The 16,927-nt window shown below is 34.5% G+C and overlaps 1 protein-coding gene across 1 annotated transcript in view; it reads right to left on the bottom strand.

Annotated features, from left to right (window-relative positions):
* The window catches only part of LOC101894384 (uncharacterized), a 32,670-nt gene that overhangs the window by 2,750 nt on the left and 12,993 nt on the right, over positions 1 to 16,927 (bottom strand). The window contains exons 2-8 of the mRNA XM_011294496.3: positions 10,905 to 11,053; positions 10,531 to 10,725; positions 6,690 to 6,781; positions 6,243 to 6,377; positions 569 to 726; positions 252 to 496; positions 41 to 184 (exon numbers count right to left, since the gene is read on the bottom strand). Coding sequence (XP_011292798.2) covers positions 41 to 184; positions 252 to 496; positions 569 to 726; positions 6,243 to 6,377; positions 6,690 to 6,781; positions 10,531 to 10,725; positions 10,905 to 11,053 — 1,118 coding nt within the window. The remainder of the gene's footprint in view (positions 1 to 40; positions 185 to 251; positions 497 to 568; positions 727 to 6,242; positions 6,378 to 6,689; positions 6,782 to 10,530; positions 10,726 to 10,904; positions 11,054 to 16,927) is intronic.

A 16,927-nucleotide genomic window follows, 5' to 3' on the forward strand; every position in this document is an offset into this window, starting at 1 on the left:
AAAATCTCATCTTTAATTATTATTAAATGTTGACACTTACTACATTGCAATATAAATTTTGGACGGAAGGGCGTGTAGAGCAAATAGAAAGCTCGGAAGAACACTGCACACAAATGACTGGCGGCCAGCATATAGGAGAGATTTTGCAGGGGGCAAGCAAATGCCAACATGGCACAAAGGCTTCCTATTTCCAAGAAAAAAAAAGATAATTATTTTAATTTCCAAAAATTTATGAAATAAAAACCTCATACCCGCTATAAAAACCGCCAACACCGGATTACCACTTTCCGAACTTTCATAGGCAATCTGCTTCGTCAATATCCGCCATTCCGATGTGGCGAAACGTACTATAATACGATATAGTTCCGGAAATAGCTCTAAAAAGGCACCGGTTACTGTTAACATTAACATACAGGCAGCTGCGGGTACTAATTTATGGAAATTATTTTCATCCAAAATGTGAAACAATGGGACGGCTGCATATTCCTCTATGGGTCTAAGGAAAAAAAATATTAAATTTATTAAGTCCTACAAGAAATTCTAATCAAATTTTTAGAGGTCTACTTACTTGTAGTGCAATATTGTGGTTAAACAACCGGAAGCCAATAGCAGTGATATCGTCACAAAGAGAATCATAAATAATCCTGTGAACCGTTTCCAACCGGTCTTGGGGCTTGGACACTCCACGGGAAAGGAAAACGTCAATAAGGCAGTGGCGGTAAGTAACTAAAATGAGGAGACCATTTATATAAAGCCAAAAGTGCAGTACACTGAAAACATATTACAGGATATCCCAGTATTAACGTATATTTAAAAGGAGAAGATATGTGTATCGGCGTTTAGTATCACAAAGTAACCTTATCAGAGAGAACAAGTTCCCCGCACTTCCGGGCCTAATTTTTAATAGCCTCCAACATTTGGAAGAAATTTTCAAATTTTCAAAAAAAAAAAAGAAAGAAACGTTGAAAAATACTCGTCATAACAAGTAAGAAAGTAGTTAAGTTCAGCAGGGCCGAAATTTTTATACCTGCCACTATTAAAAAAATCGTCGAAAAATACCGCTCACATTTAAACCCTTATATGGGTGGTATACAAATCCTGCTTAAGTAGTTTTTGTCATAGGCTGTAGTAAGGTTCCAAACTTCAAACACGAAATTTGAAAAAATTCCGGTGAATAATGTCGCAAAAATCATGAAAATACCGATTCCCTGGGGGTACCGATATATGGGCGTTATACTAAAACGTGGACCTATGTAAAAAATTCTTTTCTAGGAGGTGAAGTACTCAGAAGGAACCCCATGTGTGGATTTTTAGACAATTTCATTGAAAATTTTGCCTGAAATCTTCAAAATACCGAAAATCGGGAGGTACCGTTAAATGGGGGCTATACGACATCGCTGACCAATATACACATTTATTCTATTCTTAATTATTGTAGAGAATAAAGTACTCACATGAAAATCATTTTGTGGATTTTCAGACAATTCCATTGAAAAATGTGGCTAAAATCATCAAAATACCGAATATCAGGAGGAAGCGTCATATGCCGAATGGATAAATCACATCGTGGATCTATATGGCCAATTATCTTCCAGAGGGCGATGTATTCACAAGGAACCCCTTTTGTGGATTTTCAGAAAAATGTGGCTAAAATCATCAAAAATAGCGAATATCCATCGGAAGGTGCCGATATGGTGGGAGATATACGATATAGTGGACCGACATAGCCCATCTGCGAACTGGTTGCAGACAAAAGACAGTTCTGTGAAAAATTTTAGCTTCCTATATTAATTCGTGCTTACTCTAGCGTGGTTACATCAGACGTACGGGCGGACAGGGCTATATCATCTTAGAATTTTACGCTGATCCAGAATACAGGTTGAGATGACTGCTGTCATTTCTAAGCCACTCGTCCGACAGCTGTTTAAATTATTCCAGTGATAGCTCATTGTATTGTTTACAAGCGTACAAAGGAATTTTGGTGAGAATTTTCCAGATAAAAAGTTATTCGTGGTGGAATTCTACCGTAGTAGTGTGATTTCCTTATATTTGGCTGGAAAACCAAAAGTGGCTATCATTAGAGCACTCCAGCATTTAAATGTGAACAGATCTTTTGTGTCTTGTACCTTCGCTCGTTACTGTGATACTGGTAGCGTAGCCCGACGTCAAGGAAGTGGACGAAAGAAAACAGCAACATCAGCAGAAATGGTTCGAAAAGTAAAGAAGCGACTTGATCGAAATCCGCTTCGCAATGGCCGAAAAATGGCTCGTGAGCTGGACATATCGCAATATTCCATTCGGCAAATATTGAAAAATGAGGTCGGGGTAAAGCCATTGACATTTAAACAAGTACAAAATAGACTCAAAAGAGCTATAGAGTTGCTCCGCTTGGCCGAAATTGGTGAACTGCCGAATTCGGTTTTCTCTTCGATGAGAAAACATTCGTTGTCCAGCAGTTTGTAAACAAACAAAATGATCGGGTTTCCTTGCCAAAGAGGTCAGCTGAAAATGTGCACCTTCGGTTGGCCAATAGAACTCAAGAACCGGCAATGCTAATGGTGTGGGCCGCCATAACAGCCGATGGTCGCTCTACGCTCGTATTGTTTGACCGTGGTATCAGAATAAATACCAAAATATTCTAGATGGTGTATTAAAGCCTTGGGCACGCAAACATTTTGGCCGCAGACCTTGGACATTCCCACAGGACTCAGCAGCATCGCACTCAGCACGCACCACCCAAGAATGGTTACAAAATGAGGTTCCTCGCTTTATTTCCAGCGCACAATGGCCACCAAAATCTCCGGATACCGTTTGAAGGCCATAATTCGTGCCAAAGGTGACCAATTCGAAAAACCTAAACTTATTCTAAAATTTGATGTTACTTCCGACATTTTTTTGCTTCCATTCAATAAAATTCTTAAAAAAATATTAAAATTATTATTATTACTGCAACAAAGTCAGTTTTTATCTCACCCTGTTTATTGAAAATTTGGCAGAGGTATTTTCGAGCAGTATCTGATGTCCGGTATCATATATCATTGTTCTGGAGTGCATATTAAGCATGTGAGGCACTTTAATACCAAATGGGATGAAATATATATATGACAGCTATAGCTATATCTTTACCGATTTTTACCAAAAAATTGAAGCTCTGAGCTGTATCTTATATCTGGTACCAAATATCATTGTTATAGAGTGAATATTACACCAAATTGGATAAAACATATAGATGGGAGCTATAGCTGTATCTGAACCGAAATTTGACGTACTTGCTTCCAGACTGAATTTGGTCGGATGTACCAAAATTCAGGTCATGTAGGGTGATATTGTACATTTGGTGGACAATTAACCCGAAATTGGTTGAAGATATTTATGGAAGCTATATCCAAATCTGAACCAACCTCGATAAAATTTGGCAGAGGTATTTCTGGGCTGTATCTGATATCTGATACCGAATATCATTCTTGTGAAATGAGTATTACGAATGTGAGAGACTTAAACATCAAATCGGTTGAAACATATATATGGGAGCTATAGCTATATCTGAACCGATTTTCACCAAATTTGGTGTACTTGCTTCTGGACTGAATTTTGGTAGGATATGCAAAAATTCAGGTTATTTGGACTGATATTGGCCGTTTGGTCGACAATTAACTCGAATTCGGTTGAATATATATATTTGGGAGCTATATCTAAATTTGAACCGATTCTCAGCAATTTCAATTAGGTTCATCCTTGGGCCAAACAAATATTTTGTGGTAAATTTAATCTCAATCGGACAATAAATGCGACCTGACCACAAGAACACATGGACAGACGCACGGACTGACATGCATAAATCGACTCAGAAAGTAATTCTATGAAGATCCTCAGAAGTAACTATAGGTCTATCTTGTTTCCTTCTCCGTATTACAAACAAATGCACAAACACATAATACCCTTACCACCATGCGGTGTAGGTATAAAAATTGCAATCAGCTGGTAGATCTACCTTACCATGTATAGGTACTTTCTGTTTTAAGTTTTTTCGATTTCATATTCGTTTTTAGAAACCCCAAAAGTTTTGGGGAAAAAATTAATTTTCAGGGAGGGAGATACGGGGCTAATGAAAACTTAACGTTTACCTCATTCGTCCGCCTCTTACTCATAAATTTCCATTTTCCATGAACTTTGCTATGTCTGACTCCCGACGTTGTGTCTCTTATCTGTGTTGACGAAGTATTGAATGTTATATATGTACACATATTCGAATAAAATATATTTATTCTACTTCCCCTGTTGGTAAGCGAACATTTTTTTTTGGCAATATTCGTGCATAGGCTTAATTATATTTGTCACGAATGTGTCCGCTTGCGGAAACAGTTCTGCCATTCACTTGAATAGTTAATGTCTATTTAAATGTTTTGGTCGGAAAACATTTTTTGGTGTTGTATTGCCTCGTGTGATGGATTTGTGTATGATTTCTACATTTTTATACCCTCCACCATGCTATGGAGGGTATTTTAAGTTTTTCATTTCAGAAAAAATTCCATGTTGATTTAGCGATGTCCGCCCGTCTGTGGAAATCACTCTATCTTCCGAACGAAATGAAGTAGGGTGATAAAATTTTACCCAAATGTATAATATATCTGCAGGACTTTCTGGCCAAATGGGCCATGCAGATCCACATTTTCGTATAGCCCACATATAACGGTACCTACCTACTGATATTCGGTATTTTGATGATTTTAGCGACATTATTCACCGCAATTGTTTTAAATTTGGTATTTGAAGTTCGTAATGAATGCTACAGCCTATGGCAGAAAATTGTTTGTGCAGGTCCACGTTTTTGTATAGCTCCCATATAACGGTACCTCCCGATATTCGGTATTTTGATGAATTTAGCCACATTATTCACTGGAATTGTTTCAAATTTGGCATTTGAAGTTCGCAATGGATACTATAGCCTAAGACAGAAAATTGTCTGGGCAGGTTCACGTCTTCGTATAGCCCCCATATAATGGTACCTCCCGATATTCGGTATTTTAATGATTTTAGCAAATTTATTCACCGGAATTGTTTCAAATTTGGTATTTGAAGTTCGAAATGGATACTACAGCCTAAGACAGAAAATTATCTGTGCAGGTCCACGTCTTCGTATAGCCCCCATATAACGGTACCTCCCGATATTCGGTATTTTGATGATTTTAGCAAATTTATTCACCGGAATTGTTTCAAATTTGGTATTTCATGTCCGTAATGAATGCTACAGCCTATGACAGAAAATTGTCTGTGCAGGTTCACGTCTTCGTATAGCCCCCATATAATGGTACCTCCCGATATTCGGTATTTTGATGATTTTAGCAAATTTATTCACCGGAATTGTTTCAAATTTGGTATTTCATGTCCGTAATGAATGCTACAGCCTACGACAGAAAATTGTCTGTGCAGGTCCACGTCTTCGTATAGCCCCCATATGACGGTACCTCTCGATATTCGGTATTTTGGTGATTTTAGCTACATTAATCACCGATTTTTTTAAGATTCGCATTTTAATATTGTAATGGCTTATGACAAATGTGGCCGATGCAGGTCGTCGTATAGACCCTAATATAACAGCAACATTCGGTATTTTTAAGATTTCAACAGAATTTTTAACGGATTTTATTGTTTTTGAGAATTGTCAAATTCGTTCCAATTGTTAGAGTGTGTTTATAGTTCGGATCGGTCGAACTTACACCTTTTTTAACTGTTTTTAAATATAAAATTTTAAATGAATTTTCAAATTTTTAAAACTCCTCTCAATAAATAAAATCATTTTTAAATGTTTAAATTGTTTAAAGCCTTTCTATTCCTGTTTTGAATTATACCTTCAAGGTGTTTTTTTTTTCCAAAACAAACAGTTTTCAAGCAGTACTTTTGAAAATATGACTGAGAAATTTTCTGTATTTTTTTTTTTTCAAAATTAATTACTTTATATACACACCAATTAATTGCAAAAATCTTAAATTTCCACACATCCTTTTCTTGCAACAACATTATTAACACACAAAAAATCCTGAAGCAAAAAAAGTGCTTTTCAATTACCATAAGTGTACTTTAACCAACTAAAGTGAAAAGTGTCGTTGCTTTGCATAAACACAACAACAACAACATCAGCTACACCATATTCACATGAGAAGTTCACATTCAAGTCCGATGCCCCCTTATTTATTTTCCAAAAAAAAAGAGAAAAGAAAATTTCTAAACAATACAATACGTACACTTTTGAAACCACTCGGCTGCAATAGAGTCTCATGCCAGGCGATAGCATCGCCATTCCACCAGCCAACGGCACTTAAAATGGCATTCAAGCCGAACATGGCCAATGCCATTATAAAACTGAAAGCCTTTGAATGCTAAAAACCAAAGAAAAGAAAAAATAGAGAGAGAGAGAGAGGGAAAAAGAGAGCAAATAAATTATTTCTATAGAATAGAAAGAAAATAATATAAAAAAACTAAGATTTATTAAAAATTCATTCACCTAATAGAAATAAAATATATTATGAAAATGCACAAAAAAGGGCCATCGTTAAATATTGAGATAAAATACTCTATCCTCTATGGACCTTGTTTAAATACATAGCAACCCATTGTGGGCTATCACAACTTTGTCCACAATTACTGCAGTAAATAATAAAAAAAATACTAAAGTTATACTGCATACATACCTCTAGGCCTAGCATAAACATGCCCGTCACCAGAAACACCACAGCTACTCCCAAGACATCTGGCCAGGGTTCGTTGGCTGGTGAATTGCGGCCTTAAAGTATGCAAGGAAAAAACTTAAAATATGAAAACTAACAGGAATGTTTTAATTGGGTGCAACGACTTTTTTATACGCTACCCTACACAAGGAAACGTATATAGTTGAAAAAAATATATATATGTATATATATATTATTTTAAAAAGTACGAAAAACAGCGAGTATTTTTTAAAAGTGTTTTCTTTTTTAGGTCGACATACTTGAAAAAATTAAAATTACCGATGTATGTATTTAAAATATATAATTTTTTTTATTATTTTTTTAATATAAAAATCCAGTGATTATTCTTAAAAAAATACTTTTTCGGTGAAATACCTGAAAAAAATACTTGAGGGATTGGTAATTCTTACCAAAAATCTCTTCAAAATGATCAATATTCTTGAAAAATGCCTGCCTTTTTTAGGAAGTCTTTAAGAATCCACAATTTGAACGAGAAATCTTAAAAATATTTAAAAAAAAAAACTAGTGTTTTGTTTAGAAAGCCTTTAATTTTTTTCCTTTGAAAATCCTCGAAAATACATTCGAAAATTCTTTGAAAAAATTTATTAAATTTTCATGCTGGCAAACATATAAAAATTCATTTTAAATTTTCAGAGGTACTCGATCTATACATAATTTTTACACTGGATGTTGGAAATTGTGAGCCTTTATAGGGAGGTACCTAGTCCTGTAAATTCTTCCTTCTATGAAAAGAAAGTCCCTGAAAATTTTTGTTTCTAAATCTACCATTCTTGACCGGAAAGTCCTTGGAAATTATTTTTTAACCCTGTTTCGTGAACTACGAGTCCCTGCAAACAATTTCTTAAAATCCGCTATTCTTGGATAGGTATTTTTATACCCTTCACCATTCTATGGAGGGTATATTAGCTTTGTCAAAATATTCATAATAGGACCTACAAAGTGCATATATTCTGGGTCAGCGTAAAATTCTAAGATGATCTAGCGATGTCTACCTGCCTGTCCGTCTGTCTGTTGTAATCACGCTATCTTTCGAACGAATTGAGATAGAAGGCTAAAATTTTGCACACATGCATAGTTTACCAGATAAGTTTGTAAATGGGCCATATCAGTCCACGATTTTGTATCCTCCCGATATTCGGTATTTTCATGGTCAGGTCTTCGTATAGCCCACATTTAACGGTACCTCCTGATATTAGGTATTTTCATGATTTTAACGACAGTATTTACCGGAATCAATTAAAATTTGATTGGTCTATAACAAAAATTTTTTATGCAGGTCCAAGTTTTCGTATAGCCCCCATATAACGGTACCTCCCGATAGTCGGTATTTTGATTATTTCAGCAACATTATTCAACGGAATTGTAACATATTTCGTATTTAAAGTTCGTAATGGGGACTACAGCCTATGACAAAGAACCTCGTACAAAATATAACGGTACCATCCGATATTTAACGATTTTAGCGACATTATTCACTTGAACTGTTTCAAATTTCATATTTGAAGTTCGTAAGGGGTAATACAGCCTATGACAAAAATAGTAGTTTTCGGATTTTTTTTTTCAATTGTTCAAGGAGGGTATTGACAAAAAAAAAAAAAAAAAAATTATAACCCACGATTATTGATTAAGTTCTTGAATAATATGTTTTTAAATCCTTGATTCTGGGCCAGAAAGTCCTTGAAAAAAAGTTCTTTTAATTCGCTGTTTATGGTCAGGTAATCCTCAAAAACTATTTTTAGTTGAATCCCTGATTATTGGCCAGGTATTCATTTAAAAAAATATTTCAAAATCCACAATTCTAGACCATTAAATTGTTCAAAATATTATCAATTATGAAAAATATTTTTTTGAATCCTCAATTCTTGGCTAGGAGCACCTTGAAATATATTTGAAACTTTTTGCCCAAGAAATCCTTAAATATTTCATTTTTGTATCCACTAATATTGGCAATGAATTTCTTGAATATTATTTGTTAAATCTACTTACTATTAGAGGCCAGTAAACACTTGAGAATTATTTTTTAAAATCATTCTTGGTCAGGAAGACGTTTACCATCTCCACGCTTTCTGGCCAGGAAGTCCTTGAAAAATATTCTTTTAAACATGATTTTTGACCAAGAATTCCTTAAAGTATTTTTTTTTAAAATTCACGGTTCTTGAAAATTGATTATCTTAAAAATGAGAGTTCAGAATCTTGACCAGGAATTTTTTTTGTAAAAAATTCATTTTTAACCACGATTATTGGTCAGGTATTCCTAGTTTTTTCAATTCTTAGGAAGCAAGTCCATGAAAAATTTTTCATGTCCTAAAAAAAAATATTTTTCAAAAATCGACGTTTTTAGACCAGATAATTCTGGAAAAAAATAAAAAATTACGATTCTTGGACTCGAAGTACTTGCAAAGTAGATTTTAAAAATCCACTCGTCTTGATCAGGAATTTCCTATTAAGTCCTGGTCAATCTTATAACCAGGAAGTTCTGGACAAATTTTTTTAAGCCCCGATTTTTGACTAGTAAATTATTTGAAAATCCATGCTTAGGCAGTAAGAGTTTGAAACATTTTTTTAATCCACGGTTTATGGTCGGGGTGTCTTCCAAAATTATTTTTTTAATCCGTGATTCTTGGCTAGAATGTCCTTCAAAATTATTTTTTTTAAAAACATGATTTTTTGCCAGACTGTCATTAAAAATATTTTTTTTTTTCTAAATGGAAGAAAGTCCTTGAAAACTATAGCAAGTCCTTTAAAATTTTTTAATATCTAATATATTTTTTAAAGACATTTTTGTTTAAATCTACGAATCTTAACAGGATAGTCTTTAAAAAATATGTTTTAAAAGCCTACGTTTCTAGACCAGGTATGTAGGTCTTGATAAAATATTTTAAGAAATTCACGTTTCTAGGGTATATAGTCTTTGAAAAATATAATATCCTTGACTTAATGCTATCATCGGCTTTAATAAATATTATAATATTTAATTGTCTCATAGTCCTTGAAAAAATATTCCTAAAAAATCCGATTTTAATGCTGTCATAGTCCTTGGAATAATTATCTTAAAAAATCCACATTTAATGCTTAAGAAATATTCCTAAAAAATGCAGGTTTAATAGTCTCATAGCCTTTGAAAAATATTCTTTAAAACCCACATTTAATACTCTTATATTCCTTGGAAAAATATTCCTGAAAATCCCCGTTTAATGCTTAATAAATATTCGTAAAAATACATGTTTAATACTCTCATAGTCCTTAAAAATGTTCTTAAAAAAATCCACGTTTAATGCTTTCATATTCCTTGGAAAAGTATTCCTGAAAAAATTATTTTTAATGTTTAACAAATATTCCTAAATAATCCAGGATTAATACTCTCATAGTCCTTGAAAAATATTCCTAAAAAAATCCACTTGTATTGCTTTCATAGTACTTAAGATTTCGTAGTCCTTGAAAAAAAATCTAAAAGAAATAAGGTTTAGAGTTCTCAAAATCAATCAAAATCCCTCATAGTCCTTCACAAAATAATTTCAAAATATTCTGGTTCTAACTCTTATAGTCCTTAAAAAGTATTGTTAAGAATATTTTGAATTGAATATATTCTGAAAAATATTATTTATACTTGTAATAGTCCTTAAAAAAGTTTCAGATCTATTTCAAAATATATTCCAAAAATTCAATTATATTCTTGTCTATATTAAAAAATGCAATACCACAACATCTCTACCCATTCCCATACTTATCAACCACTTAACAGTGTATGTGTGTGTGTGTTTTGTGCAAGTTGTTTAGAACTCACCTAAAATCATGATACGTGCTAAACCGCCAGTCATGGCATCCAAACACATGCTCAACGTACGCGTCAATGCCCCACAGGCACACAACACCGACAACATTTCCATCCAAGTGGCCAGAAAAAGGCAACCGAAGTCAAATTTATTGCTGGCCCGTATATAAGGCATCTGTAGGGATCTCAGACTTGTTTTACAGCGTGCTGGAGGCGATACAAAAAAAATTGAAAGTAGAAACGAAAAAAGTATAGAACAAACCATTATAATTTAAGTAGGTGTAATCGCAGCGGTTGTAAAATTCATGTAGGGATGTTTTAGGTAATTGACGTGTTTTTAGGGCTGAGCAGACATGACTGGGACTGGGAAAAATTGAAATATTTACCCGCCAAAGCTGCATAAATTGTGGCCGCAATGGTGGCCAAAACCACACACGGTGCCGTCGTTTCATTGTAGGCAATCAAATAGACTAAGACGGCAGAGCCCAATGTCAGACGGGCACCATTGCCATTTGAGAATGAGTCCATAAGAAAGCTGGAAAGAAGAGAAAGAGGAAATGTTAATGTGGTTTGTTTTCATATAATAAATGTTGTTTTCTTGCTTTTTTTGGTATCAATAAAAACCAAAAAAGAAACTTTAGTCATTTTGCGAAAAGGATATGAAGAAAAAATCGCACAAATAAATATGATATCATCAGCCAGAAAATATTTCTATGGGAGTTGTAGTCGGAGTTAGAATTTTTGTTTCAAACTATACGATAGAGTTCGTTTTAAGGAAACTATAAAGCTTAAAAAATAATTTAATGGGCAGGAATAGACATGGGAGAAATGCATCACAAGCAAAATGGTTCAACTTTTATTCAAATAAAAAATAAATAGAACAGTGTGGCTTGTTTGTTCGGGATACCGTAGTATTTTGTTTTTGCAAAATGGTCTGGCTTTATCCCTTTATTGTTGTTTTTATTAAAACAACGTTTGTTTATTAGTGGAGAACGATGGTAATGTTTACCAGGGGGTAAGGCAGGGAATACCTAGGTTTCGGAAAGAGCCACCAATCCTCATCAGTTCCCTTGTTTTTGCCTGGGATATTCTCCCCAGAAGTTATTTTAAAAATAACTTCTATGACAAAAAACATTTTTTACCCAAGTGACGAGATCGTAAGCTCAATAGAAGAGGAACCAAAGAATTAAATAAAACTAAAATTCTCTTGGAAAGTCTTCTAAATCTTACAACCGCACTTATAAACATTTACATCTTTCTCCACTTGTTACAAGGGGTCGACGAAGGGGTTTTTGTTGTAACAGACAAAACCAACTTACATGGTTATGCTACTTCGTTCAGGCTGAACGAAAGCATAACAAGTGGAGAAAGATGTAAATGTTTATAAGTGCGGTTGTAAGATTTAGAAGACTTTCCAAGAGAATTTTAGTTTTATTTAATTCTTTGGTTCCTCTTCTATTGAGCTTACGATCTCGTCACTTGGGTAAAAAATGTTTTTTGTCATAGAAGTTATTTTTAAAATAACTTCTGGGGAGAATATCCCAGGCAAAAACAAGGGAACTGATGAGGATTGGTGGCTCTTTCCGAAACCTAGGTATTCCCTGCCTTACCCCCTGGTAAACATTACCATCGTTCTCCACTAATAAACAAACGTTGTTTTAATAAAAACAACAATAAAGGGATAAAGCCAGACCATTTTGCAAAAACAATAAATAAATAAATAAATAAAAAATAAAAAAATTTAATGTGGCTTAGGCTATCAAAAATACTAAAAATCCAGAAATTTTTTGCAGGCGGATTTTCTAACCATGAAGAGTACAAATACAAAAATAAAAATTATAAATTCACCCGAAAAATAATTATTCAAAATCCATAAATATGGACCCAAAAAGGCACTCAAAACTGCGGCCATGTCCAGTTAAAGTTACTCAGAAGTACTTTTCAAAAAATTACAACTAATCCTTAAACAAATTTTAATAAATGACTTTGGCTCTTTAGTCCTTGAAATTCTTTTCTGACTTATCGTTATCAAACAAGTAAAAAATATCGGTCGGTTTTGCCGACAGATGTATAACCTCAGCAAATGTTCGATTATTTTAAAATATATGGGAAATTATTAATTCCATATTCTTCTAAGGATTCTGGTTGAGAGACACATATTTAGATATAGCAAGTTGTAAAGAATGGGTAAGGTACAACAGATCTTGTGTTAGCAAAAATATAAAAATGTGTGAAATTTGAAGAGAGTTGGGTGATTATTTTGCTTTCTTTGAGGGTTTTTTTTTTTCGAATTCATGAACCCTATGTGAAGTAGGTAGCAAAATAAATGGTCGGATCTCTACCATCTTTATAACAGATCTTGTCTTAATGGAAATATTGAGATGTACCATATCTGAAATGGAATCGGATGTTGATTAAGCTTTTTATCAACTTCGTGGATATCCAAAATTTTGAGCGTTTGTGGGGAAGGTATCAGAAGGAGTAGACCGATATATTCCGTCTTATTTCCAGATGTTGGGCTCATAATAATATTAAGATGTGTAAAATTTGATAACAATCGGACTCTTATATCATATTTTTTAAGAGTTATAATTATTCAAAATATTGACCCTTTGTGGGAGATTCACTTGATGAAGTCGACCGATATTATTAATTTTCGCACCAGACCTAGCACTGACGCAAATATTTAGATGTGCAAAGTTGGAGCAAAATCGGATTATAGCTTCTCTTTCTGAGCAAAAAATATATTTGTTTGAAAATTTCGACCTCTTATGGGGGAGGTAAGTTTGACAAAAATATTACGATGTGTCAAGATTGGACCAAATCGGATACTCCCTTTGAGAGTTATCGCGCGCCAGCCTGAAAGACAGACAGACGAACATCGCTAGATCGACTCCAAATGTTCTGAAACGGATTTGGTCCAAATAGACCTAGGGTCAAAAACCGTTATTTCGACTAGGCACGTTTTGACCGTATCAAATGAAATATACCCTCTGTAGCCATATGACTGAGGGTATGCAAATACTACCCATGACCGTAGGACCTGCAAATAAAAGTTTAGTAACAGACTCTCATAATCATTTTATATTACATTAAGCAGATCATTCATAATCCCACAATTATATGCTTGACTGCAATTATGTAAGCATGTGTATGTAAAAATGATTCCAGTGACAGCTCATTATATAGTTTACAAGCGTTTTGCATTTTGGTGAGAATTTTCCAGAAAAAATTATTCGTGATGGAATTCAAGCGTGATAGTGTGATTTGTGTCGCGTACCATCGCTCGTTACCGTGATACTGGTAGCGTAGCCCGAAGTTAAGGAAGTTGACGGAAGAAAACAGCAACATCAGCAGAAAAGGTTCGAAAAATAAAGAAGCGTCTTGATCGAAACCCTCGTCGCAGTGTCCAAAAAATGGCTCGTGAGCTGAACATATCGCAATATTTCATTCGACAAATATTAGAAAATGAGCTCGGAGTAAAGCCATTGAAATTCCAAAAAGTGCAAGAACTTACACCACAACAGAAATAAAATAGACTCAAAAGAGCTAAAGAGTTGCATCGCCGAAAGTGGTGAACTGCTGAATTTGGTTTTCTTCGATGAGAAAACATTCGTTGTCCAGCATTTTGTAAACAAAGAAAATTATCGTGTTTACTTGCTAAAGAGGTCAGCTGAAAATGTGCACCTTCGGTTGGCCACCAGAACTCAAGCGCCGGCCATGGTGATTTTGTGGGCCGCCATAACAGCCGATGGTCGCTCTCCGCTTGTGTTAATCGACCGTGGCATCAGAACAAATGCCCAATATTATGGCGAAAATATTCTGGAGGGTGTATTAAAGCCTTGGGCACGCAAAATTCAGATATGCGGCACCTTGGACATTCAAACAGGACTCAGCACCATTACACTCAGCACCCAAGAATAGTTACAAAATGGGGGTCTTCGCTTCATTTCCAGCGCACAATGACCACCCAAAATCTCCAATCCGTCGGACTATAGTGCCTGGAGTATTTTGGAAAGCAAGGTTGGCACTAAAAAAATACCAAAGTGTCGATCACCTCAAGCAAGCGCTTCGCCGGGAATGGGTCAAGATACATCAGAATAATAATCGGGCAGCGTGTGAAGGTTTCATTGGCCGTTTGAAGGCCATAATTTGTGCCAAAGGTGACCAATTCGAACAAATCTAAACTTATTCTAAAATTTGATGTTATTTCCGACATTTTTTGCTTTAAAATTTAAAAAAAAAAATCTGAACTAGTAAAAAAGCATTAAGTTCGGCCGGGCCGAACTTTGAATACCCTCCACCATTTGGACGAATTAGGAAATTTTCAAAAAAAAAAAAATAATAATAAAATAAAATAAATAAATAAAATTATAAATTAAATTAAAAATTCTGTTAAGCTCTTAAAAAAACGAATATCGAAAATTACCGATTTATGGGGGATATACGATATTGTGGACCTATGTAGACAATTCTATTCCAGGTGGTAAAGTACTCAAAAGGAACTCCTTGTGTACATTTTCAGACAATACCATTAGAAAATGTGTCTATAATCATCAAAATATCGAAGGGTACCGTTATATGGGGTAAATACGATATCGTTTGTATATAAAGAAAATTCTCTGTCAGGGTGTAAAGTGCTCACAAAGAACTCCTTGTGTAGAATTTCAGACAATTACGTTGAAAAATGTGGCCGAAATCATCAAAATGCCGAATATCGGAGGGTACCGTTATATGTGAAGACGTGGACCTGCACAGACAATTTTCTGTCATAGGCTGTAGTACCCATTACGGACTTCAAATCCCAAATTTGAAACATTTCCGATGAATAATGTTTTAGGGACATCAAAATACCGTATACTTTGGGGTACCGTTATATGGGGGCTAAACGATATCGTGGACCGATATAGCCCAACTTCGAACTTGACCTGCCTGCAGACAAAAGACAGATCTGTGCAAAATTTTAGATTCCTATCTTACTTCGTTTTGATTCTAGCGTGATTACAACAGACGGACGGACGGATAGGGCTAAGTCGTCTTAGAAGTTTACGCTGATCATGAATATATAAAATTTTTTGGGTCTAAAATTATTATTTCGATGAGTTACAAACGGAATGACGAATTTAATATACCCTCCATAGTATGGTGAGGGTATAAAAATGGATTTAGTTTTTTGGCCAGCGAACTATTTTACGAACATCTCTAAAAATTCTTCGATTCTAATCTCATGCATTTCGTGAGGATCCGATCATAACTACGACTTGTAGAATTATTATGAATTAACATGGATATAAGATAGTCTCAGCTCGGCGTTAATATGTTTATTACATGTTTGGATAAAAGCTTTTATGTTAACTAGCAATGCTTACTTAATTTTTAACAGAGCTTGGATAATTTAAAGCATATTTTGAGGCGCTACCATCAAATGATAGATGTGGAATTTCTTAGGTTTAAATCAATAGGTGGGTGTTCCTATAACCTTGAATCACCTAGACTACCCTGTCTATAAACGAATTTAAAACATTTTGATTACTTGGAAGAACCTTTTCGACAGGAGTAAACCGATATTCTTTATCCTCAATTTTTTCCTAAATTCCCAGTGATTTGCGAAAATTTTTGGCAAACCGATACGAAGTCCCTTCTCATACGCAAAGTTTTCTAAAACGGTATTTCAAATCTAAACCCCATTTTATATCCTTAAGCTTAGAATACATAATTCATATCACTTTTGATGTTCTAAACTTTTTATGAAAACATAAAAACACATTATCCTCTTCATCATCTCGTGTTATCATTGTTGCAGAACTCGATTTGGTAATTGTTTGAGAAAGTCCTTTAAAAAATAAAAAAACAACAAATTTATTCGTTGGCTTCATAAAAAATGTATAAATCCTTTTGCTTGTCAAAAAAAAAAAAAAGAAAAAATGTTTGCATAGTTTTGAGTTGTTGTCTTGTCTTGTCTTCGTTCTTGTTTCTCGTTTTCGTTGCTTTATTTCCCAGCCATGTTGTCATCATCAGTTTAGTGGTGTTTGTTTAAGCAAAGTCTAAGGACATTGTTTTATGTGCACACGCCACATGAACACATGGATGGAATGGAATGGATGATGGTCTGTTTGTTTGCTTGTTTACCAGGAAAAAACAAGTAAACAAAGGCTATAGTCGTGCTGGGCCAACCATGTGATACTCTACAACACTACACTATGTGAGAAGCCCCCTCATGTCCAAATCTATTTTGGAAGATTTCGCTTTTGAAATTATGTTACGGAGCACTGCCCACATATTATCCTTAGCATATTGACCAGGGACATTTTCCCAATATTTATGCACTCCGTCGTGCTGTTAGTTTTTGTGGTCCATTTTACGGCTAAATATAATCCAATGGTCATCCAAAATTCTAGAATTCTTCACT

The sequence above is a fragment of the Musca domestica genome, unplaced genomic scaffold (assembly GCF_030504385.1).
Source record: "Musca domestica strain aabys unplaced genomic scaffold, Musca_domestica.polishedcontigs.V.1.1 177, whole genome shotgun sequence".
In the NCBI taxonomy this organism is placed as follows: domain Eukaryota; kingdom Metazoa; phylum Arthropoda; class Insecta; order Diptera; family Muscidae; genus Musca; species Musca domestica.